Below are 26,331 nucleotides of genomic sequence, written 5' to 3' on the forward strand. Positions count from 1 at the left end.
TACCAGTGTTAGCAGCACTGGTATGTCCATTCAAACTGATTTCCTGGTTAGTTACTCTAGATGAAGTCCAGTGTATTAGTAGAGCTGTTTGACTTTACTCTTTTCTATCAGAAAAGCAAAGTGTAAAAGAAACGAGGCAAATAGTTTTACTTCAACCTCGAGATGAGTTATCTGAATTAAATAAATCTAAATGTTGATAATGTGTAAAAGTAGAATGAGGAAGTAGCCCCTTTTACTTTTTAGGGTACTAGCTAATTCCTTTTCTCTGTGAGCATTTTTTTTTCTCACAAGGAACATTAATAACACATTAAATGTGGTTTACAGTTTTAATTGTGAAAAAATATTTATTAAACGTATGGGACATATATGGAATAGTTGTAGTTGTGCACTGTCAAGTCTTCATGTCTAAAGTAGTAGTAGTATGTTCTTTTGTAACCTATCATGTAAGTAGCCTTCTCCTCGTTTCTGTCTGCTTGGTCAAAGCTCCTGGCATTTACTAAGACTGTAAAGGTCTGCCAATGTAGGCCTTAGTCATATGCCTGGCCTTCTAATGCCCAAAGCCCTTACGAGAATTAAACCATAGGGTAACTCATAAACTAAAAGTTCATAGCTGAATTAAAAATAATGGGAAGTAAACTACATCAGTCTAGTCTAGGTTGTACTGAAGTGGAGGCCAGCAGTGGTATGGGGCTTGCTCATCACAACATCAACATCAAGTTTAGCCTAGGATCAAGCTGCACTCTGGTAAATGTGCTTGTTAAAACCCTGGCCGGTACCCCAGCATCAGGGCCATCGGCTGACTGCAGAGTCATCATGCCCAGAACCAGGTTCACTGTCAGCTTGGAATGTGTATGTTCTCTATTCTGCTGGGGGTTTCTTCCTCTAAAGGGAGTTTTCCCTCTCCACTGTTGCCTAAAGCTTGCTCAAATGGGATTTTTGGCTTTTCTGTGTGATTTTTTTTTTTTTTATGCAATTATACTATGTAAGATCTTGAACCTTACACTGTTGGAGCAATCCATTGTTTAAAGTTGCCAATTTCTTATCTCATCTGCTTTGCACTTAGCTACAGACTACCCCAGTGCTTGCTTAAAGTTAGTTTTAAGAAGCATCATCTGCAAATAGCAGAGAGGTGATTGTGAGGCCTTCAAACTGGACACTCAACATTCTGCTCTCTCCAGCTGTGTTAAAATAGTCTAGTCTAGTCTAGTCTAGTCAAGGGACAACATTAACTGGGATGTGTTTAATTTGTGACCACATATTCAAGTACTGGGTCTGTCTGGGTTTGGTTTCTGTCCCCATTTTTGGTGGCTCAACAATATTTGGACAAACTAAGATAACCATAACTAACATAACCTTACATTAAGGTGCTGCTTTGAATACTTGATTGTAAATGCTTTCTTGAATTTGGAACCCATAGATAACTGTAGATGTCTTGACCCCCTACTTGTTTTGTGGGTGTTTTGCCCTTAAAAAATGAAGTACATGGTCAGTTGGATTCAGTTGAGGTGAATGGCTTTGCCACTGCAGAACATTAAACTCTTTCGCCTTTATAAAGTGGAGTATGCACACAGCAGTATATGTGTATTCATTCCACAAGGTTATTTGTGAGGAATTATTAGTAAGACAGCTTGATATGGTGCAAAGCAGAGTGCTGACAGCCATTTATAAAATTATTAAAGGCAAATGAAATAAAACAGTAACCCCCCCATATAACTCCTTTTCTACAGCCTAACCTCACATAATGATGATTTTTCCAAAGCCATTGCCAATGTATTTATTATTCTGTGTTAAAATTAGAATTGGTAGCTATATCATATTGTTTCCTTTAACCTTCCCCTAACAGCAGAAAAAAAGCAGAAGCTGCAAACATCAGCAATTACTTATTTTTTTTATTTTTAGAGATTGGGCTACTATTGTTGTTGCAGCAATGGATGGTTAATGTAATAATGTGTAGATGTATGTTCAAAATATGACAGCGCCAGTTAATTTGTTAGTTTGTTATACAGTGAAAACACTTTAAAATAAAAACAAATGAATATGAAGCAAAAGTTCAGAATTCCACCCTTGTTTCCTACTGTTTTCACAGTCTTAGATGAACTCAACATACAACGTACGGTACAAAAGTCATTGGAGCAACTTGCCAAAGTTCTTCAGTGGATTAAGGCTGTCATATGTCTTACATCTCTTCTTCATGTAATCTCTCACTGGGCTATGTGGGTGGACCAACTGTTGCATGATTTCTTGTTCTTCTCTCATTAGATAGTTGATTAACCCTTGCTTTATGTTTGGGCTGGTGTTATGCTGCAGAATTAATTTGAGATCAGTGCAACATAAAAAATTCCTCTGACATAAACTGAAAATGTTTTAGAAATGTGTTCTCTGGTCTTTTTGGATATGACAGATTAGGTCTCTTTGTTAGTTTCTGGATATCAGGTATAGCATAAACAGTGTTTACTTCCTGTTGAATCAATATATTAATAAAACAAAATAATGATCTGGTAAGTATTCAGTATAATATGCAGTAAGCATGCAGCTGGGGCTTGACATAGCTGGTCCGGTCCATTCACCATGCTCAATTCATCATGACACCCATCACAGTCAATCACAGTAGTGCTGCTAAGCCTCCAGCATCCAATTAGAGAAGATTAGTTTCTAAGAGTCTTACAATCCACGATCCATCCAGGTCCCCACTATGTGTTTCCACCTAAAACATAGAGGAGCAGGCACTGATACAATTTTCCAATGTCATCTCAAGGCACTCTGCAGTGTTTTAAAGTTTAAAATATTACTCTATACAGAAAAACAAAGAAAACTAAACCACCCAACTTAAGCAAGCAGTAGGCGACATTTAAGAGGAAAAACTCCCTTTAGACGAAGTAACCTCCAGCAGAACCAGGCTCAGGGTGGGCGACCATCTGCCCTGACCAGTTGGGGTGAGTGGAAAGAGAAGAGAGAAAAGAACAGCAGGCAACCAGAACAACAACAAGCAGAAAAAACACTGGGCACGTTGTTATTGTCATTAACTGTATTCTGGAAATAAGCAGCTTGAAGGCCGAGAATACCAGCGGAAAAGTACAGAGAGAGGGTGGCAGAAAGGAGGAAACACAACTACAGGAGAGAGAAGACACAAAGTTAATGAATGGATTCATTGAATGGATATGTGAGAGGAGAGGAGAGAAGAGGAGCTCAGTGTATCAGTAAAGGTCCCCTAGCAGACTAATTCAGTTCAATTCAATTCAATTCAATTTTATTTGTAGAGCGCTTTTTACAATTGACATTGTCACAAAGCAGCTTTACACAACCAAAGAACAGTACATGAACAGTGAATGTGTATGAATCATAATAATCAGATTGTCCCTAATGAGCAACCCGAGGGCGACGGTGGCAAGGAAAAACTCCCTGAGAAGGCAACAGGAAGAAACCTTGAGAGGAACCGGACTCTACAGGGAACCCATCCTCATATGGGTGATTACATGTTATGTAGGCAGCAGGTAGTCCAATATAATAGTTAATGTCTTTAAGTTAATGTGGAGTCCAGTTAGTTAATTGCAGGCAGACTTGTTCCATTCCTGGACTATCGAGCGTTGAGTCGAGACCTCCGAGAAACAGCTGCCGACGTGCGCCGAGGCCAAGACCGACTTCATAGTAGTGTGTGACCAACTCCAGTCACCAAACGCATCACATAGGGCAGACGGTGGATCCGAACGACGAGATCTCCAGCCAGAAGTTGGGCATCAGGACGAGTCAGACAGGTCCAGAGGGCAGAGGGTGGAATGACGTGTAGCTCGACAGAGAGACAGGAAGAGGGAAATGGAGAGGTAGAGAAAAAGAGAGATGGCAGTTAGTTGTATTCACAGTCGGATAAAGTTTGAGGTGAATGTATATGTAGAATAGTGCAGCAGGGACTCCGGCAGGGCTTATTATGACAGCCTAACTAAAAGGGTGGGCCAGAAGGAAACACAGAAATGAGGGCTCCCTGGGATGTAGAGCAACCGAACACTTCACCATCAACAAACCTGAGTGATCAGTGAGAGTTGGGAAGACAGCATCTAAACATACCAGTTCACCATAATGCTCTACGTCCATGAGTCCTTCCCAGATCTATTTACAAAATGCTTGACTAAATAAATAGGTTTCCAGTCTAGACTTAAACACTGAGACTGTGTTTAAGTCTAGGCTGAATCTACAGCAGCATAACTATGAGATGGTCCAAAGTCACCTGGGCCATCTGTAACTATAAGCTTTAATAGAAATAACTTGTTGGCAGCTGAAAAATAATCATCCATGCAGTAATTATCCAATAGGAGGCTCTTACCTATTTGCTTTGTTACATCCAGGTGGTGACTTTTGTTTTGTTTTTGTTTAGTTTTTTGAATGGGCAGTCTAGCTGGATATCATCTGCATTGCATTGGAAACAGAACTTTGTGGAACTCCATAGCTTCAGTGCCTATAAAAAGTATTCAACCCTTAGGATGTTTCATCCTTTTATTGACATTATAAATCAATAATGTTCAATAAAAGTTGGTGACTCTAACAAAAAAAAAAATCGGAATAATACCTCATTAATGTCAAAGTAAAAACAGGTTTCTACAAATTAATGTCAATTAAATAAAAATGTTTAAGGTGAAATCAGTGTTTAGCCTTGATAACCTTAATTGATGTGTTGCATTACTACGGGTATGGCCAGATATTCTAATCTTTCTTCTTTCAGTTGTTAAAAGAAAAATGGTTGACATAATGGTACACATGGAAAACCACATAAATTACACTTTTTTTTTTTATACAACTGGAAAACATTTTATATACATGAGAAACTAAATATTTCATTGGTGCACTAACCATACTTTACTAAATTAAAATGGGTGATGTTCATTTATATGCACTTGAAGGAGAAGGTATTCCTGGCTACTTGTGCAGACTGCTGTGTGTGGCTGTGGAATAGAAAGCAGTCTTTGTCTGTGAGCTGCTTCAGGTTGGGGGGCTCAAGGTGCTGTTGGAGGAATGACAGGGGATTGGACAGAGGTGAGAATGCCTTGGGGGGGGGGGGGAAGGGTGTAGCGGTGATCAGGTCCCAAAAACAAGACAGCGATTGTCCTCAGACATGCCTCACAGGTGCTATTTGTATTACCATTTGTATGTATTATTATTTGCTTTGTGTTAAGTGTGTGTATAAATATATATATATATCTTTCCACTTTTGGTACATTTAAATGTGCATATAAGAGGATGGTGCATATAGATACATAGCACCAAGTGCACTCCATCCTTTTTTTTTTTTTTTTTTTTTTTTTCTGGTTTTGTAGAAGCCAGTCCTTGAATGGTCCATCAAAAAATTTGCACTTGAAAATATGTATTATTGTTGTCTGTCCAAACACCACCCACAATGACTTGTGCAAAATACTTGCTGTCCGACATTGGTTTTCTTGGCTACAGCAAACCCACTGGCAAAACAGCAGCCGCAGAGCATAAAGCACAGACAGAGCTAATCCTTTGGATATATGGCCAAACTCGGAAGTCTCTCTTGTTCCTCCCATCCTCCCAGGATCTAAACAAACTGTGGATTTATCTGTTGAACTATTCATTTAGGTTTAATTTTGTTTTCTTAAAGCATAGACAGAGTTTAATAGTTGGACTTAATTCCAGTAGTTGTTTATTCTCTGTGTTTATGATTTCATTTTCCTCATATTATTAATATGGACACATTTTCCTTGTTAACCAAGTGAGTAGACTGATTATTGTTAATATATCAGAAATCACAATATTGTCCATAATAGTTGCAATATGACTTTTAGCTTAGATTGCTTGCGTTGTTAGAGAAAGACTTGAAGTACAAGGCTGGCAGTGAACAGAGCATACCGTCCCAAGGCTACAAAAAAAATCAGTCAGAACAAGAAGACCATTGACTCATTAGGTCTGACTTAGTGCTGACTGGATTCTGTCCCTGATGTCACTGTCTCAGTCTGGCCTGGGTCTAAGAAAGTGATTCATTTTCTTCCAGTCATCTGTGCTGACCAAGATGTAGGCTGCGCCCAGCTATAGCAGCACAGCTGCAATTAAAATTTGGAAGCACATATTTGAAACACCAACAAAGTGGTCTTTTTTTATTATCATATCAGCACATTTTCACGGTCAATTCATTTCTCTCAATTAAATTTCAAGTAAATACAGTTGTAGGTTGTTATGCCTACAGGGAGGATGTAACTGAACCAAGTAATATTTACCAAATATTGATACTAGATGTTCTGTAAGCCAGCTTAATTTACTACTTACTTACTACTTACTACTTACTACTGTACTTATCATATACACTCAGCTCAGTAACATACTAAGAGTTAAGAGTTGAGCTACTGCACATGCTTTTCATTCAACAACAGCATTTCATTCGGAAGTGGAAAACCTTATTACAGTCTGCGATCTGACTGTGGTTGTTTATTTTTCTCTGTAGTAGCTGACTCTGATCATACTGTGGCCAGCTGGAACAAGGATTCCCAAAACATTGTCAACATTGTGGGAGTTATTTAGACGTTTACATTTACATGTACATTTAGTCATTTAGCAGACGCTTTTATCCAAAGCGACTTACAAGTGAGGAACAAGGCAAGTAAAAACAAAATCTAAGTCAAGGAGAAACAACATCAAAGCAGAGTTCTATCGAAAAAGTGTTACTGTTTTAAGAGATGTGAGTAGAAAAGAGCAGAAAAGTTTGTTTAGTTTTTTTGTGCAAAGGAAGATGCGGAAGAGTTCTGTTTTCAGCAGTTTTTTATATATTAAAGTGATGTGGCTGAGCGTGCAGAGTTTGGCAGCTCATTCCACCATCGTGGGATCACTAAGCTGAAGAGTTGTCCTTACTGTATGGTGCTGGTACCACCAGACGTCATTCACTGGTCGTGCGCAGTGGACGGGAGGGGATGTAGACCTGAATGATTGAATTGAGATAAGTTGGAGCTGTAGAGTTGATGGTAATCTTGCCCAAAGTTCATCACTGGCTCCAAATATATACTGATATTTATAAAACTAAAATGTTTCACCTAACCTAACACCTGCACTGAATATTTGTCTACTTTCACCGACACTAGCAGGAAGGAATTCTAATTATAATTACCCATTAAATAAAACTGCTTCTCCAGCTCTGCCATCTTATATGGTAAGTGGAGCTAGCACTTTTGACTTATGATAGATACTTACATAGAGAGACATAGAGTTTAATTAGGAACATCCATTTTGTGTGTGTGTGTGTGTGTGTGTGTGTGTGTGTGTTAAGCAGGATTACTGTATACTGTTTCAGAAACCAGTGATCTGACATGCACACCTACTGGCTTTCTTTTTCTCTTTGTGACTGCTATCTCTAACTCTTTTTAATGTGAGCAACTGAAATAGCTAGAACTGACAGACCATAATCTAGAGTTTATACTGGGCCATCTCGCACAGTTAATTTCAAGATGTTTGTATTTTTAGTAGGAGGCTCTATGAACTTAAAGTGGCATCCACAACAAGCCAGTTCACTTGAGAAGTGGTCATACCCAAGTCCTGATTGCACGTGTTTGAATCAGTTTGAGAATGTTTAACATTAGCAGTTATTAGATATTTTGTTTACATATCTTTTTCATTAAAAGTAGATCTGGTTTGGCTCTAGCTGGAACATGTTCTCACCAGAGTTTAAAATAAATCTGTTTATGATTACTACAAAAAATTCGATTTTAAAAATACATTACTGTTATAGTCTGAAAGCTTTGACAAGATTCAACACAAAAAGTGTTTCCCAAGCCTGCTGCGTGTGTAAGTGGGGACATCTGGACCATATGCCATAACTATCAGTATACAGCTGTTGCCCCATTTACCTGGGGGTCAGACAGCCACGCTAATGGTGGGATCAAACAGGGGCAGGGATGTAATTAGTACCTCACTCCCACCACCCCCTCCTGGGCAGGCCACAGGGTTGGGGTATAGACAGGGATAGACCTGTGACACAGCTTGGATTCCTAAACTGCTAAGAATAGGTTACAGGTGTGGGCACAACAGTGTTGATTGATGGAACATAATTAGAAGCAGTGAGATAAATATTTGACATCTTTAGCTTCAATCACAGCAGTCTGTGTGGATAGGTCTCAATTAGGCTTGAACATCTGGACACTGGAATTTTATGCCATTCTTCTTAAGCCCTGTCAGGTTAGTGAACAGCCCTTTTCAAGTCCATCCACACAGAACATTCATCTTGTTAGATGGTGTGTTTGTGTTGATGTGTAGTGTTTGGTGTGTGCCAAACATAGTGTCTTGTCTTTTCTTCAACAGTGGCTTTCTCCTTGCCACTCTCCCATAAAGCTTTGACTGGTGTAGAACCCGGGCAACAGTTGTATGTACTGTCTCTCCTATTGCAGTTGCTAAAGCTTGTACGTTCCACAGAGTAGTCATTAGGTGTGTTAGTGGTCTCTCTCACTAGTCTCCTTCTTACACTTGTTCAGTTTGTGTGAATGGTCTGTTCTAGGCAGATTTAGACATGTGCCATATTCCTATCATTTCTTGATGATGGATTTCAATGAACTCCGGGGGATGTTCAGTGCCTTGGAGATTTTTTTTGTATCCATCCCCTGACTTATGCTTTTCTTATGACCTGTTCTCTGAGTTGTTGGGAGTGTTGGGAAGGAATTGTAAAAATTGATGACCAGGAGACCCTTTCTACGTGTGGCCAGTAGTCTTAATAATTTAAAGTATCAATTACTGTATTATTACCTTTTATCATTAAGTCTTATGAACATTTGCCTAAAATCCAGATTAAGGAACACATTTTATAATACGTAATTGGTAATGAATTTGTTGCCACTCTTGTGATGCTTGAACAAAGTAGGTTTGTCTTCATCATTTACATTGAGTCATTTATCAGACGCTTTTATCCAAAGCGACTTACAAGGGTAGGTAGGGTAAGCGTAAGGAGGTCTTGCCTATGGGCCCCTACTGGCGGTAGGCCTCAGCTGGGATTTGAACCCCAGTCTCTCACATGGAAGGGAGAAACTGGAAAAACTGTTGTTCTCTGATTGTGTTGATCACATTCATATGTCATCTGCTATCAGCAGTTAATGACCATGACTGTCATCTGTTCCTACCTTAAAAATGTTTTAATTCATTACATTTAGTGTCCTAAATTTTATGCATTAAGTGCTGTTAAAAGGGCAGGAACTGAGGTGCCAATTACAGGCTTACATAAACATGTTCACTTTTAGTCACTGAAAAAGTGTGTGTGTGTGTGTGTGTGTGTGTGTGTTTGTGTGTGTGTGTGTGTGTGTGTGTGTGTGTGTGTGTGTGTGTGTGTGTGTTTGTGTGTGTTTGTGTGTAGAAGCATGAAACTCTTGTCTCCAAAGTTCTACACCCACATCCCAATTCCTGTTCATCCTCCAACTTCCTTGGGCGGTGCTCACTAAATGCTAGGTTTATGGACCACCAGTACTACACAAGTATGCTGCTGCCCAGTGCATAGCTACAATTACCTTCAACAATAAAAAAAGTGGACCAATATTTGGTAGTTTTTCACTTCACTTATTGAAGGTTTTAATTTAACATTGTTCATTGATGTCAGAAAGCAGTTAATACTGTTGAGGCGCACATGCTTAGCTGCTCTGCAGGCAGACAGACGAATATGAAGCAGCTGTCAGGAATTTCCTCCTTAAAATATCTACTGTTGTCTGTGGGCCTGAGGTGAGGCGAAGGCCCCAACCATATGACTTGTAAAAAATCTCAGTCTGGTACAGTGGGCTGTGTTTTAGGTTGAGTGACTTTAATCTACATTCATAACATGAGCCTAATGCTTTACAAGCTCTGAGGAGCCAACGCTGAATGATTATGACTGACAAGGTGAGCATGTAGAGAAGTGAGATATAAGGGACACCTTGACAGTCAATCAATACTTCTGTATTTATTACCTGTTAGCAATGGTGAATATTCAGTAAGCTAAAGGAAAAACTAGGTGCCAGGCTAACTCAACACATTGTTAGCATATCTGTTAAATGGTCTGCACTTATATTGTGTTTTTCTACCTAACTGGCACTCGGAAGTGCTTTTACACTTCTTCTCATTTGAACACACAAGCATACATACACTCCCACACAGATGCAGCTGACCTGCAACTTACAGTTGAATATATTGCCCAAAGACACTTGTGGGAGGAGGAGCCAGGAATCGAACTACCCATCCCATGGTTGGTAGACAACTGTGCTACTTCCTGAGCCACAGCCCCCCCTGTTAAAGTGCAGTTTTATCTAGATGGAAATGAGGCAAGCGCCTAGTTCTGCTTCTGCCTTGTGTAAAGTCATTGTGGTTAGTTCCCCTCTATGCACAGAATGATAGGGTAAAGGGGTTTTTACTGACAGCTTTACACATCTTCGCCTGTGATCTGCACACTCACACCCTGTGCCGTTAGTACTGGTGATTTTATATGTAGTGTAACCTGTTATTAAATAAAATGTGTTGGTATTTTTGTTTAGAGAGATGTGCTGCAATGGCTGATAAGATGCTTCCAGTTTAGAACATATTTTTTGTGTTACACCCAAATATTTTTTCACTTTAACGCTCCTAAGTTTTTTGTCCCATTATTACCCATTTGCCTCTATAGAGCTTGGGTAACAATGGGCATTTTTCTGCTCCCTGTTATTCAGCGGCCTGTTCATGTTCCTGCTTAAAGATTCTATGCTGGACTAATGGGTTTTATAATAGTTGTTGTTTTGTTTTGTTTTGTTTTGTTTTTTTACAACAATTGACATAATAATGATACAATGTCTTGTTTTTTAACATTTAGAAAAATAATGTAAGCCTTTAAGATGGCTAAAATGGAAACTCTAGTGACCCCAAGTAGACCTGTGCTCTGAAAATGTAACGAAAGTAAGTATTCTGTTTGGACAATTTGGAACTATGAGGTCTTTAAGATATGATGGAGCTTGATTATTAAGTGCTTTATATGTGAGGAGAAGTATTTTAAATTCTGGAAATCCTGGATTTCACAGGAAGCCAATGGAGAGTAGCTAATGTATGAGAAATATGATCTCTCTTGCTAATTTCAGTCAGAACTCTGGCTGCAGCATTTTAGGTTCAACTGGAGGCTTGTTAAGGAGTTATTTGGACATCCTGCTATTAGTTAATAGTCCTGTCTGGAAGTAGCAAATGCATGGACTAGTTTTTCAGCATCACTTTGAGACAGGATGCTCCTCATTTTAGTAATATTTTTCAGGCGGAAGAAGGCAGTACTAGAGATTTCATGCTTGAAGTTTGATAAATTGATTAGTCTGGTTTTATAGATAAATATAGCTGGGTATCATCTGCATAGAAATGGAAATTTATAGAGTGTACACATACAATACAATACACATACACACATACTGGACTCTATCTGATAGATACGATTTAAACCAGCCTAATGCTGTTCCTTTACCCAGATGACATGTTCCATGTTCAAGACAAGTATAGAGAGAAGTCTGTTGTCTGATGCTAAGAGAAGGTTGTTGTTGTGCTGTTTCTGTACAATGATGTACTCTAAATCCTGACTGGAAATCTTCATACAGGTTATTCCTCGCAAGTGGTCATCTAATTTCTTTGAAACTACTTTGTTGAGAATTTTAGTGATAAAGGGCAGTTTGAATATTGGTCTATAATTGGCTAAAACCCCTGAGTGGCCTTCTTGAGTAGAGATTTGACTACAACAACCTCAAAAGCTTGTGGGGTATTGTTATTGAAGATAGATTGATCTGAGCTATGAGTACTTGTCAGCCTGGCTACAGTGCTGAATAGAAGTCTGGGGTCTGGGGTCATTGGGGGGGAAGATGAATCCCCAAGTGTATCAAAAAATTCTTCAGCATAATATTAGCATGTCTGTACATCAGGTTAAACTCAGAGTTAAACACTGGAGCAAGTCCACCACAGAATGGCTTCATGAAAACAAAATCTGCCTTTTCGAGTGGCCAAATCAGAGCGCAGCCCTCAACCCAATATAGATGCTTTGAAACAACTTGGTTTCAAGTGAGCTATACAGATGAGATGTCCAAATTGCAGAAAAACATCTATTAAAGATGTTTTCCCTACACATTGCTTTAAACTGGTTATAAAAATAGTTTTCAAAACTAATCATAATGGACTTAACAATTTATTAAGAGTTTATCAAGGTACCAGAATAATCTGTAGGGTTTTAGTCATTTGGGGTCATGTCATTGAAGTAACCACTACAGCGTATCACATAGATCAAGACTAGGCCTATTGTGGAGCTGTCTTAGATTTGAAAAGCTTTTCCATTAGTTGAGAAATTAGTTTAGACAGACCACAAGAATCAATTACTGTAACATAATGCTTAAATTAGATTTGCATGGCCTGCTTAGAGACAGGCACACACTATTGTCCTGCATATTAAATTCAACCAGAGTGCTGTTGGCCTCAAGTGCTGCTCTTCTGCCTACAAATGCCCCCTTTGCTGCACCAGGCCTTCCATCATCACATACATAAACATACATACTACAGTATTTACAGTACAAGGCTTCATTTAAACATGTACATGTGCACATGAACTGACTGCTTGTATGCATTGTGTAACACTATGACTATGCTTTACAAGGTGACTGAACACTGCTTATACTAGAAATTTTCCGAATCATAATGTCCCCACTTCAATGAATGCAGGAATATTTTGAAGGACTTCTTTGAGCTGCTCTCCCTCACAGTCCTTTACAGAACCTAAATATATAATTTTTTTTGTTGCTGTGTGTCTATTGTCTGTAAGCATCTCTGCTTTCCCTGCCTGAAATTTCCTCCGTGTCAGAGAATAGATTTCCAGTGATTATGACTGTGATTAATAAGTAATTCACAAACCTTCTTAATTCTTTTTATGGTTGGCCTAATATACTGTCTTAATGTTGCTTATTTAAGATGAAATCATTAGGATTGAGATCTTAGTGCGGCTAAATCTCCATAACAGCTGTGTTTAAAATGAAGCACCCAAAGTCTGAGCTCTCAAAATCTTACCTTTGTCTTGTCATTATCCTTTAGTTGATGACCAGGCAGGAATGTAGTGAGGTCAGTGACTGTGAAAAAATTGCACTAATGAATCATAAGTTGCAAGTTGTGGTGAGCACAAAAGTAGAATTCACATAAGTGGGAACTGTGCTACTGATGGTCAAGCCACAGGGGAGAGACATAATCATCCTGACCAATAGACTGTCAGCTGATGACCACTGGTGGTACACTGCTGGATACTGTCTGATCCTAGAGAGCCAATCCTGAGAACCAGTGTCAGGACCAATCTGGGCATATTTCAAGGAATTACCTTTACTCTGGGGCTCCCCTGTTTTATACAGACACAGCCATATTTATATAGCCACAAATGCTCATTAACCATACAAGCAGTTTAGCAAACAATAGTTGAACAAACAAAACAGAAACATACAAATGTCACGTCTGACATTTGACCTTTAGCAGATTCTCCCGCTTTACATCGCTGCCACTTAATTGGCTGATTGGATATTTGAGTGAACAGTTCAAACAGGTGCATACAAGGGGCATGTGTGTGCATGTGTCCACCCTCAAATCTGAACCTGGAATTATGGTGTGACGAAGGCTAATGTATATCCACAATAATAATCTGTCCGACGGTCCCACCACATATTTTGTGTTTACTCATGAAAAAATAGATGCATTGATGATGAATACACAAATATTCAGCAAACACTGTACATAGTGGATGTGATGTAAATAAGTGTCCCAACAAAATGTGATGTCATTAAGTGTTTGTGTTCTGTTGAATATTATAAAGCAGGCAGCAGATTTCTGTCTAATAATGTTAAACCAAGTCTCAGCTGTGAGAAACAATAACATAAATGTCACGTGTCTGAATGATAAAAGGCTGTCAAGTTAACAGATAAAATGGATAAATGTAATAATAAAGAACCCAGCATAGTGTAATGTTTTGGGTTCTTTGACTGAAAAGGCTTCTAATGAACATTGTAAAATAAAATTGCAAGTGTTTTCTGCTCACCCTTTCCCTCTAAGTCACAGACTTCCATTAATGATCAGGTTGAAGACTTACCAGAAAAATGCAGGCTAATTGACCAAGAAGTAAAAAGTTACTATTACACTTTCAGTGATTGTGTTCAGCGTCAGGTATCGTTTTTCCATTGCTCTACTTCCCCATCATCTTCAGGCCTGTCTTTTCTGCATAGCGTTTCCCTGGGGACCAGAGTTATTGTGGCATTCTATCACCCTCCTCTCAAATTAGACTTTCTGGGGGCTGCCGCCACTCTGATGCTCCCTTCCAGGGAGTTAGTGACACAAATCCTGCCTTCTTGACCACAGTTGAGATTCTGCCACTGGCTCCAAAACAGTTGTCCCAGTGTTTACACTTTTAGCCTCCTGCAATTTGAGGAACAGTAGGTTTGCAAAGCTCCAGCAGGTCAACACTCACTCACTCACTTGTTGCAGTGGACTGTGCAGTGGGTGTTGCTTCATTTTATGTTTGCATTAGCAGAATGCAGAAGAATACTAGTTCACATTCTGTGTGTCTACATGCACAACTCTCTGCATTATTTTTGAACATATGCATGGTTATGGAATAGTAGGCCATATAAATTCTAATAACAATCAAGCAAACAAACAAAGTGCAAAGAGCTGAATAAATTATATTATTCAGTAGGTATGGAATGTAATTACATTTGTTTACTTAAAATAAGTGCTATACTTAAATACAAATTAGGGGTAGAAGTACTTTGGGTCATTTCCATTTTAAGCTAGCTTTACCTTTACTCCATTACAATTCAGAATTGTAATGGAGTAAAGATGGAGTAAACATTGTATTTTTAGCTCTTTTTTTTCCCACAGCTTTAGTAACTAGGACACCATATAACAACTTATTATTATTTATTATTTGCACTTCCCTTTTCTCTATGCTAGACTTCCTTTTCTTTTTTCCTTTCCTTTTTCTCCTTCCGTCTCAGCGCATGTATTTAGGCCCTATCTAACTTCACCGCTTTTTAAGCAAATCTCTGTTCTTCTTAGCAAATGCAGGACATGTCTCACACCCTCACCTAGATTTCTCCCACCATCTCTTTTTCTCTTGCTCTGTGGAACTGCTACTCTACAGTCAACAAGACTGACTTTATTCCGGCTTTTGATACACAGTTAGCCAGCTTAGTGCGTTCACTTACAGAAAGTCATTTAGCAGACGCTTTTATCCAAAGCGATTTACAAATCGGTACAATGGTAGGCAGGGTAGGCGTAAGGAGGTCTTGCCTAAGGACCCCTACTGAAGGTAGGCCATGGCAGGGATTTGAACCCCAGTCTCCCACATGGGAGGCAGTGATGTTAGACTACACTAACATCACTAGCCGCCAATCACTCCACAAAACACGGTCACCCCAGCTGCACTCTCCAGAAGTTTCACCTTTTCTCATACTCCTTGTCCTTGTCATTGGAGTATTACGCCATCAAGATTACTTCACGTTCGATCTGAGACTGGTCCCCAATCATTCAACACACAGGGCTGGCAACTACCTGGATGTCATTTTTACCCAGAACAGCACCACAGATAACATAGTAGTCACTCCTCTCCATTTATCAGGCCACTTCCTCATTCAGCTCATAATCTCTCTCTCCCAAACTTCACATGCTCCCCCTCCACTTGTAACTTTCCACCGGGATCTCAGGACTCTTAGTCCTAAGCAGTTTTCTTCCCTGGTCCCTGCGCCCACCACAGGTCCTCTCTACCCCCGACACAGACACAGCCACTGACAATTTCTGGACTACACTTTCAACTTGTCTGGATAGTCTCTGGCCTCTGTCTTCAAGGCCTGCCCATTCAGCAGCTCTTCACTCATGGCTCATTGACCAGAATATCGCAGAATATCAGAGCCTGCTTGCGTCTTTTTGTCACAGTGTCATCTAAAACAGAGTACTACCTGAGAAAAACTCAGCTACACCACTCATACAGTACTAGGAAGCTATTCTCTACTTTCAAGTCACCTCTCTACCCCCCTCCACCTTTCTCATTGCGGACAACTTTGCCACCTTCTTTACCAATAAGGTGGCAGCTGCCAGGTCTCTCATTCAAACAGAGACATCCTACTAACCTTGTCAAACACTACATTGATCACCTTGTTTGCCACTCTGACCCGAGGATGACGTATCCACCCTCCTTCTCTCAAACCACCTGTTCTATATCCCGTCCCCTTTACTTTCCTTCAAACAACTGCACCCACACTAATCCCAGCCATTACACAAATCATTGATACCTCTCTCAAAACAGGTACCTTTCCCGCCTGATTTAAGCAGGCCCAGATCACCCCACTCCTAAGAAAACCAACTCTTGACCTCTCCCTTGTGGAGAAATACAGATCTGTCTGTCTTCTTCCATTCCTGGCTATGACCCTTGAACGAGCAGTCTTCAACCAACTGACTGACTTCCTTTCCAGGAACGACCTGCTTGATGTCAACCATTCTGACTTCAAGAGCGATCACCCCACATAAATGGCACTCCTGAAGTCATGGAGTCCTTATGGGCTGCAAAAGCTGTTTCTTCTGCCTTAATCTTACTTGATCTATCTGCAGTTCTCGACAGTTAACCACCAGGTCATTCTGTCTATACTCTCTGATTTGGGCATCACTGGTACAGCTCTGGCCTTGCTTAAGTCTTACCTTGAAGGCTTGTCCAGACAAGTATCTTTGCAGGGACGGGTTTCTAACTGTCATTGCCTCTCCACTGATGTGCTGCAGGTGTCAGTTCTTGGTCCTCTTCTCCATCTATACTACGTCACTAGGTTCCATTATCCAGTCACACGGCACAAGTTTTCTATTCCTGTCCTTTCCACCGCATGACTCCACTGTCTTATCTTACATCTGCTTGTCTCTCTGGCTCTATGCTTGGATAAGAATAAGGCATCTTCAACTCAACTTCTCCAAGACAGAAATTCTCATCTTCCTAGCCAGACTTTCAATACAACACATCAGCATCAACATCACGGGTTAGGGTTAGGGTCACATTTCACATCAAGTCTCTATAATAACACAGATCTTAGAGCATGTACTTCAACTTGAGTAAAGAATTTAAAGTACTTCACTACAATGACTGAAGGTACTTATGATAAAGTACTGTACATCACTGTACTTTTTCAGAAGTATTTCACTTCTAAAAGAGAGGTACCTAGTAGTACTTGTGTTCTTCAGTTTTGACTTTATGTATTGCTGCCACCTCTGCATTATTATGTACATTCTGTATATTATGTGTGTGTGATAGTGAACATGTAACCCTCCACATCCACATGGACTCAGTGGCACTAAAATCTATCTCCTGTCTCCACAGATGCAGCAGCTCTTCTATGAGAACTATGAACCAAATAAGAAGGGCTACATACGAGATCTCCACAATAGCAAGATACATCGTGCCATTACGCTTCACCCCAACAAGAACCCTCCCTACCAGTATCGCCTTCACAGCTACATGCTCAGCCGCAAGATTGCAGATCTGCGCCACAGAACCATTCAGCTCCACCGGGAGATAGTGCAGATGGGGCGCTATGGAGCGGCTGAACCCAGCCGAGAGGACCTCCAGCTTGGCATGCCACCCTCATTTATGCGCTTCCATCCACGACAGAGAGAAGAGGTTCTGGAATGGGAGTACCTGACAGGGAAGTACCTGTTCTCATCATCTGAGGGTCATCCTCCCCGTCGAGGGATGGATTCCTCCCAGAGACAGGCGCTGGATGACATCATCATGCAAGTGATGGAGATGATCAATGCCAATGCCAAGACAAGGGGAAGGGTAATTGATTTCAAAGAAATACAGTATGGCTACCGGAGGGTCAATCCCTTACATGGAGCGGAGTATGTGCTAGATCTGCTGCTGCTGTACAAGAAGCACAAAGGAAAGACAATGACAGTTCCTGTGAGGAGGCATGCCTACCTGCAGCAGACTTTCAGTCAGATCCAGTTCAGAGAAGAGGAGGAGATGGATGCTACAGCTCTGGCCAGCCACATTAACAAGGAGTCAAACTCCCTCTCATTTCTGTCCAACTCCCTCAAGATGTTTGTGCCTTTCAAGCTGGCCACCTCTGGTCAGGACCAGAGAGAACCAAAAGAGAAGAAAGTCAACATCTTGGTACCTTTATCGGAACGTTATGAAACTTTTGTGCGCTTCATGGCCAACTTTGAACGAGTTTGTTTGATTCCCAACCAGAATGTCAAGCTGCTGATCCTGCTGTTCAACACAGACAACACAATCAAGGAGGTGGAACTGTTGAGAGAGTATCATATGAAGTATCCCCGAGCTGAGATGGAGGTAAAGCCTGTTGCTGGCTCCTTCTCCAGGGCTCTGGCTTTGGAAGTGGGTTCCTTACACTTCTCTAATGATTCACTGCTCTTCTACTGTGATGTGGATTTGCTGTTTTCCAGCGAATTTCTTAAGCGATGTCGGACCAATACTGTCCTGGGGGAGCAGACCTACTTCCCCATCATCTTTAGTGAGTATGACCCTAAAGTGGTGTACGCTGGGAAGGTCCCTAGCAACAACCATTACGTCTTCACTTCCAAGACAGGCCTGTGGAGGAACTATGGCTTTGGGATCGTCTGTGTCTACAAGGGAGATTTGGTCCAGGCTGGAGGATTTGACACATCAATACAGGGGTGGGGATTGGAGGATGTTGACCTTTTTAATAAATTTGTCCAGTCAGGGATTAAATTGTTCAGAAGCACAGACACAGGGATAGTACATGTCCACCACCCAGTCATATGTGATCCTGCCCTGGACGTGAAGCAATACAAGATGTGCCTGGGCTCCAAAGCCTCATCACATGGCTCTACCCAGCAACTGGCCGAGTTGTGGCTAGAGAAGAACGACTACAGCTTTAGGAGACCGGCCAGCAATAATGGTTCACTTAGGACAGTGTGAGAAAAGCAGGGCTGGAGACCCACTCTCTGCTCACTTCCTCCTCTTAGTGGTGTTTTCATTACCTAATTTATTTTTTACTGAAATGAGACTTCACATGGATATATTTTGAAAAAACGTCTTTTCTAAAAGAAATACATAGAAAACAAAATTAACCCAGTCACAGAGCCTGGGCCCCAGTATGGAAGTACATGAATATTGACCAATATTCTTGTGTGCGCCTGATTACACCTTCGTGAGGTCCTCTAGCCTGTTCCAAGTTATCTTTCAGGACAACGGGAGGGAGTCTGGGATTATTAATGTGTACCTCAGTGAAGTACACTGTCATGGTTCCAAATCCATTTGTCTTATACGCAGAAAACAGACTAGTGTCCATGTGCTCAGACCAGCAGTGCTTGACATATAACACAAGTCTTGATTGTAAAAGTTTACAATGACCAATTCTACATGTTATCATTGAAAACTCAAATTCAGCTATCTCAATGATTATTAAGGGTCATTTGATTTGATTTCTTCACAGTGGCTTTCCTTTTATTTGCTTTTGTTGTTTTGTTAATGCAACATAACACTGTTCCTTTTTTTGGCAGGATTTTTCTTTATGAATTTCTGTGAACTCAACTGCTGGATTTAATATCTGCAATTCATCTTTTGCTGTCTAATTTATTGAATTTGCAGACTCCATTTTCTACTCTGACTGTTTAAATATGTATATTGGAAAGATTGTATAACCATGTCATTTGTGGGATAGCTTTGTTTCATGTTTAATTTCTTAAACTCATTATCACCAAAGAGTTTTGCACAGTCTGCTTTCAGTATCATTTTGCCTGCGTGTGTTTGTGGGGGTGGGGTCTTGCAGGCACAAACATGAAACCAGCTGTATAATAGAGATTAAAAACTATTCCAGGCTTAGATAGGTAGGTGGAACCAGTCGAGCTATTGTTCCAGTGGCTTGAAATGAGAGTTCTCTGGACGGACAGTCTCTTTTTCTAAATAACTTTCTTTTCTGTTGAAATAAAAAGTGGTGTGGCTGGTCCCAGTCTACAGAAGTGTGTCTTCAGTTATGATTTTGTTATCTGTGATGAAAACCCACATTGCCTGCTCCTGCGTTAACGGGTTGAGGGCAGAGCTCGTCCTCACGACAGGCTAGAATTAGTCCTATAGGATGGTACTGTATATTATAGCACTCCGTCTGGTTAATGCGCCTCTAATTTGTAAGACCGATGTAACATGAAAGTGACAGTGTTGTCATCACAGTGTTTTCTTTTTTATTTTCTTTTTTTCTAATTTTGGTTCTTTCAACTGTGGGTGAGGTTTTCTAATTAAAGACGAAATAAAACGGGGGAAAAATATCAATATACTGCTTTTGTGGTACTTTTTTTTTTTTTTTCCACATTTTCTAATTCAGAATTGATAAATGCATCTGTTCTGTAACTGGGTCAATAATAATCCTATTAGACCACAGGAACTGGGTCACATAGCGGACACATGTAAGGCCAAAAAAACACACACATTAGATGAGGAGTCTGCTGAAGAGGTCACAAAGCATTGGTGATTTGGAAATGGTTGGATTTTTATGAAGCCGTTGTAAAACACCCCCTTTAGCCACAGCATTAAACAATAATTAATAATATTGAGGTGTCATCACGGGAAGTGTGACCGGTCTACGGCTACGCACGGCAAGCTGTGATTGCATTGTGTGTTCTGACACCTATCAATCGCATATTATTCCCATTCCGATCCCAGTCTAACAACAACACATGTAGCCAGTGGATGTACCATGTGTGCCACACTGAATAGAGCGTCTGCTTTACACTCGGTACGTAACTGTATAACGTTTTCCAAAATGATCAGTGGCCTCTACATTCCTACACTATTGTGTCACTTGCCTGTTCACACTGAGACATATGATAACACAGGTTTTGTACTCTTTAAAAAGCAGTTCTACCAAAATCTTCAAATGCTTTTAACATGTTTTCATCAATACAATAACAGCCATCATTTGAATAGACATAACAAGCATCAACTACACGCTGACTATGAATGAAAAACATTTGTGACTTTTTTGTGTGCAGGGGATCATATTTACAAAATACATGTAACACAACTTCTTTTCTCTCCAGAGATTCTGCTATAAACCTCATAAACGTGTGCATCATGGTCGAGCTCTGATTTTTCAGTGAGTCAATATCTACTGTAAAACTGTTTTCATGTGTGTAAATGTGAACAGATAATTGGCACAGTAGTGCAAAAATGTAGAGACCAGTGTTGACAGCTTTGCCTTAAAATGTTTATAGTCAGCTTATGAGTTTATCACGGAGAGTATTTTCAGTTTGCCACACGTTGTACATGCAGTGGCATTGTTGAAGGTTTTGGAGACGGTGCTGAACACTGTACTGTCTACAGATGTCCCATTCCAGTGAAGATGAGAAAATAACCCTAATGTTACTATCTCAGTTAAAGAAACTCAAAATGTACTCGCTGACTTAGCACTAGCAGCCAAGCTCACTAACAAGCCTAGTGCTGGTGTCCAAATCTCAATAGGACTTTTCTTACTCAATAGATGAGCTGAAAAAGAAGCATAAACACAAGAGTAGACTTTTTTATATACTAGTTTAAGACTTGATAATAAAAGTGAAAATGATCAATTCCAGGAAGGAAACTATTTTCAGCTTTATGCAGAATACAGGGGAAAAGTAGAAGGGCAGCTTTATGTAGTCTGACAAGAATAAATGTACGTATGTGTACATAAGTACAGTACAGATACTGTACCTCAGAAAATGTAATAAACACAATGTGTTCCCTTCCATATTAATAGTAAACTAAATATTGCACTTGTGTTTTTAGTTGACTTAATAACTTTCATTTGTTACTAGTATCACTTACCAGGATGGTCATCACATCAAGAATCTTAAGGCCTTAATCTAGATTCAGTCAATTACATTTTTAGCCCCAGGGATTGGAAACCACACCAGCACATATAATTAGATGTAACAAAAGAGTATGCTCTTGGCCTCTCTATTTGCCACACACCTGTATCAGCGTATCTATAGTGACACAGTGGACAATAACTCTTCAGGACCCCTGAGGGCCTTGGGCTACTTGGATTGCTTGGGGACATTCCTGTCCTGGCAGTCATAACCTTTTCATGCAAAGATTAATTAGACAACTAACTACAAATACACCAAAATAATTAGAACAGTAATAAGAAAAACAATAAATCTCTTTACTGTAGCTGTGAGTTTAAATGACAGATGCAAAACACACTCCTGTTTCCATCAGCAGTACCTACAGGGACAATAAGACAGGGTTTCTAAAGTAAATTCTTTTGGCGAGCTGTAACGTCAAGACAGGAGTTGCTGGGGTATGGTGGGGGGATCAGCAGATTCTTAACTCAGTGTTTCTTGTCTTATCTCATCTTTAAATGTAACTTTTGACAGTGCTCAGTCTCAATTATTTCACACGACTGTGTTGCAGATTGGAGACAATAGTTTTAAAGAGTTTATTTGGTTATTTACTTGATACACAGTGACCTGCTACACAACTGTTATCAATGAGTTTTGATAAACACAGACACATGACAAAACTTCTTGTTGGCCTGCAAGAGAGAAATGACAAACTTTTATTTAGATTCATGTTCTAATACTGACACATTTTTTCCAACTTAAGAGATATCAACCACAGTTAGTGTTATGATGTTTCACAATTTGGTAATGAAGCCACTTCAAATGGCAAACTGGCAAATAGCCACTGACTGTAATGATATTTATTAATAACTAATGGACACAAAATATGGCACATTCATGTGGTCATTGTTTCTAATTAGACAATTCAATGGAGAACATTGCCAACATTCTCATACAGATTCATGCTTATCATTTCTGTTGCCCAGCAACTATACATAATCTATAATATGTAGTCTAGCTTAATAACAGAAAGTATAAGATGAACCCAAACTACTGAAAAGATGTGTCAGACCCTTGTCAACGACATCTAACATGGTTTGTTGCATAAAGAGAGAGCTCCCAGCACTTTGTATTTGTCTCCTTACTGAGTGTACTATAATAGAAGTGTGGATGAGGATCACATCCTTTTATTTTAAAAATAACATCAGTGGGGATTTTTTATGTAGAGACAATGGATGTTATATGATTCCCTAATTCAGCAAACAACTAAATGTCTCACATTCACAGCCAGTGGACTGGTTTATCTATTTCTGTAGTGAACAAGGGATTCTATGACAAATCTTCTATGACCTTCCATACCATTTCAGCCACATGAGTCATTTGATGTGACTTGTGAGTAAGGTGCAAAGCAAGTCAGGGAGTTAACGTTTGAAGCAAAGTCCAACAAAAAAAGGTTGCATTTTCTTTTTATTTATTTATTTAGTCATGTATTTATTGTTATTAAATACGTAAATGGTACAAGTGGTATTGAGCTGATATATATATAAAATTCTATATACAGTTATATTTTGTGAGGTCTTAAAACTTACACCGTAAAGTGCCTTGAGATGACATATGACATTGTGATTTGGTGCTAAACAAATAAAATTGAATTGAATTGAAAATGCTACTAAATAATCTCTATAAATTATGATTTATAGAGATAGAATCTCATCACAACAAAACAAAAAAAGCAAAATAACTGTGTATCTGTAATTTGACAGGAAAATTTAAAAATCCAGCTTTTTAAGAAATGTTCAGATGCTCAACAAACTGTTTATTTAAGGCAAACATGCAGAGATATTCCACATTCTATCATCACTACACCGCTGCACTAATAGTAGTTATTATGTATTTATTCATATTATCTGTGCACATACAAAACTGTCGACACCTGCACACTGTCAGCTGAACCAGCTCTGCGTCATCAGAAACTGATGTTGCTTCAGAGAAAATTACAAAAAGAGACAAAAATGTGGAATGTTGAGATATTTTAAGATAATGGGAAGCAGCCAGTGACAGCAGCCATGCATCAAGGTCGATAAGAGAATAGAGTAGGTGTTTAGTTTGCTCTACCGCCCTCTTCTGTGTGATAGTCTGAAGAAAAACCACAAGTACAACTCTGAAGCATTAACCCATGTGTCAATGTTAAAATGATTAAATGCAGTAAAGGCCAGCAGTTAGTTTAGAGTCAATTCTATCCTGTGCTGTGTCAGTGAGGCAGCTGGGAGGCTGCTCAGTAGGTGTTTTAGCTGCTAGGTATTCTGAAATGAGAGTCCTGAACATGATTTATTCATGTAAGTCCAACAGAGAGCCAAGTCATTTCAAATGACAAGAGAATCATTCATGATGTTTGCAGTGCCACCTTGGCTGCTAAGTAAACTCCTGGCACCAACCCATCTTGTTTACAAGGGGCCCACAGGTACTGCAGATCTAGGAAAATCTCCATAGCTTCCAGTATTTTCAGGATTCTGAATAATTTCGACTGACGTATATAATGCTGCAGCTGGAGCGATAAATATATCTAATAAATCAGTAGTGCTTTTCAAATGATAACATGTGATTTGGTTATGTTTACATACAATGCATATAAGAAACTAGATTAATGTGAGACATCCAGTTCATGAAAGAAACCAATCTAACAGCACAGAACATGTAACTGGGAAGTTAAGTTTGACAAAGACTTAGATGCGACCAGCGGATTTCAAGTTAGAATATATATTTTTTTAAATCTTGTACAGTTTATTTTAGAAAACAATGTAGCTTGGTGGATTTACAACATCCAGTGATTTATGATCTGAGGACTGAAAAGTAACTAGGATACATTACTAAATAGGTTACAAGTTTAACTAATTACATTACTGTTCTATGCCATGGTTCTGTTAAATGGCAACATATAACGACAGATTTCTTTCCAATCATCCAGTAGAAAGCTTTGTCCAGGTTCTTACTAAGTTACTAAGCAGGAAGCTGCTTCTTACAGTTTTATTAACACCACCTGGTGGTTTTAATGCAGTGGTTGACAGGGGTCAGCAGCCGCCAGTGTGGCAGACAAGTGACATACGACCTCGGTGTTACTTTGTTACAGTAACAGGTACAGTGAACACTTTTATTCACATCACCATAAAAACAAGACAAACAAGGTTACAATGGTAATGTTGTGATGACAGACGTAACTGACCTCAGTCATTGGTTAAAACTGTTTCTGCCTGGAAACAAAAACAGTCCGCTTCTGTTAAATTTTCTTTTTTGAGAAAACAACATAGACAGAGACACATTGACAGAGCTAGTCCTGAGCAGAGCAGGGGAAATACTCTGTTTACAGAAAAAAGATTAATCACAGGCTAAAGAAGCAATGTTTAACATGGTCCGACTAAACTAATGATACTTATGTACTACATATAAACGTATGTACTGTACATCTGTCTTCTTCTTCTATGTTCAATATATTACTGCATTGTTTCCTGCAAATCCCTGTGTGTGTGTCAGAGGTAAACGAGATAAACAATATTCAAGGGCAAAACAGAGCTTCATTAAAAAAATAAAAATAAATAAAAAAAAAACCCACCAAGTTTTGATGTTTTGATGGGAAAACAGAGAACAACATGCCTACTGAATAATGTTGTACAGGCCACGTTTTTGACAGAGGGAGTTGTGGCTCACATGCATGATTCATATGCCACAGTTTAGGGTTTTATATACTGGAAAAGAGAAGAACAGTGGATTCTGAGTGTATGAGGGGGTTATTGTCTCTGGAACCTTTCAGCAAGTTGCTGTTTGTTTCAAAAACACAGATTTTTCATCAACTTCTCCAGTAGCAATTAATGAATTCAGTCAGTTCATATAGCACTGAATATGTAAATGCAACAACATTAAAGCCTCTGTGCAGAAGTAAGTTCTGTTCTGGTCTTTATGGATTTTAATATTTGTGGTGGGATTACTGATATTGTACATTTGAATGTATCATTGGTAAGAACATATGCAGTAAGGGGATACAACAGCTGTCCACAGCTTGTGGCACAGGCCTCACACAGCAGACCTCACCCCCCTCCTTTGTTGCCCTGATGTCAGCATCCTGGAGCCCTTGCTCTGAACACTGGCAGTCTGTCAGTGTGTATTCACCTCAGCTTGCCCTCCATACAGAGCTGCAAATCTGTGCTTCAACATCACAGCACAACAGCTACCTTCTTTTCCTCATGCTGGTCTCCAAGCGGCCCAGCTCCTCATAGGACCGGTAGAAGACGTCCAGTTCACGGCAGCCCCAGCCCCTCCAGACACACAGGCACCACTCCATATTTTTCTTATAAAAGCCACATACAACTGTGTCATTTGCTACTACTGCTGCCTCCTCCAGGATCCTGAGAGAAACGGAGAGAAAAGGGAAAATGGAAGTAGTGAGGGACACAAGAAAGAGAGTGATCTGCAAGCGAAAGAGAGGAATGCAGTGCAGGAAGGGAGCCAAAGTTGGTGGTACATCTCTGTGCACTGTAATTA

The 26,331-nt window shown here is 39.7% G+C and overlaps 2 protein-coding genes across 4 annotated transcripts in view; one reads left to right on the top strand and one right to left on the bottom strand.

Moving 5' to 3' along the window:
* The window catches only part of chsy1 (chondroitin sulfate synthase 1), a 36,818-nt gene extending 16,568 nt beyond the window's left edge, over nucleotides 1-20,250 (top strand). For all 3 annotated transcript variants that reach the window (XM_026378280.1, XM_026378281.1, XM_026378283.1), the window contains exon 3: nucleotides 17,315-20,250. In XM_026378280.1, the coding sequence (XP_026234065.1) occupies nucleotides 17,315-18,898 (1,584 nt within the window). In that variant the 3' untranslated portion in view covers nucleotides 18,899-20,250. The remainder of the gene's footprint in view (nucleotides 1-17,314) is intronic.
* A 4,682-nt stretch (nucleotides 20,251-24,932) lies between these two features.
* The window catches only part of lrrk1 (leucine-rich repeat kinase 1), a 71,540-nt gene continuing 70,141 nt past the window's right edge, over nucleotides 24,933-26,331 (bottom strand). Inside the window, exon 38 of the mRNA XM_026378093.1 lies at nucleotides 24,933-26,195. Coding sequence (XP_026233878.1) covers nucleotides 26,018-26,195 — 178 coding nt within the window. The 3' untranslated portion in view covers nucleotides 24,933-26,017. The remainder of the gene's footprint in view (nucleotides 26,196-26,331) is intronic.

This window comes from Anabas testudineus, chromosome 3, assembly GCF_900324465.2.
Source record: "Anabas testudineus chromosome 3, fAnaTes1.2, whole genome shotgun sequence".
In the NCBI taxonomy this organism is placed as follows: domain Eukaryota; kingdom Metazoa; phylum Chordata; class Actinopteri; order Anabantiformes; family Anabantidae; genus Anabas; species Anabas testudineus.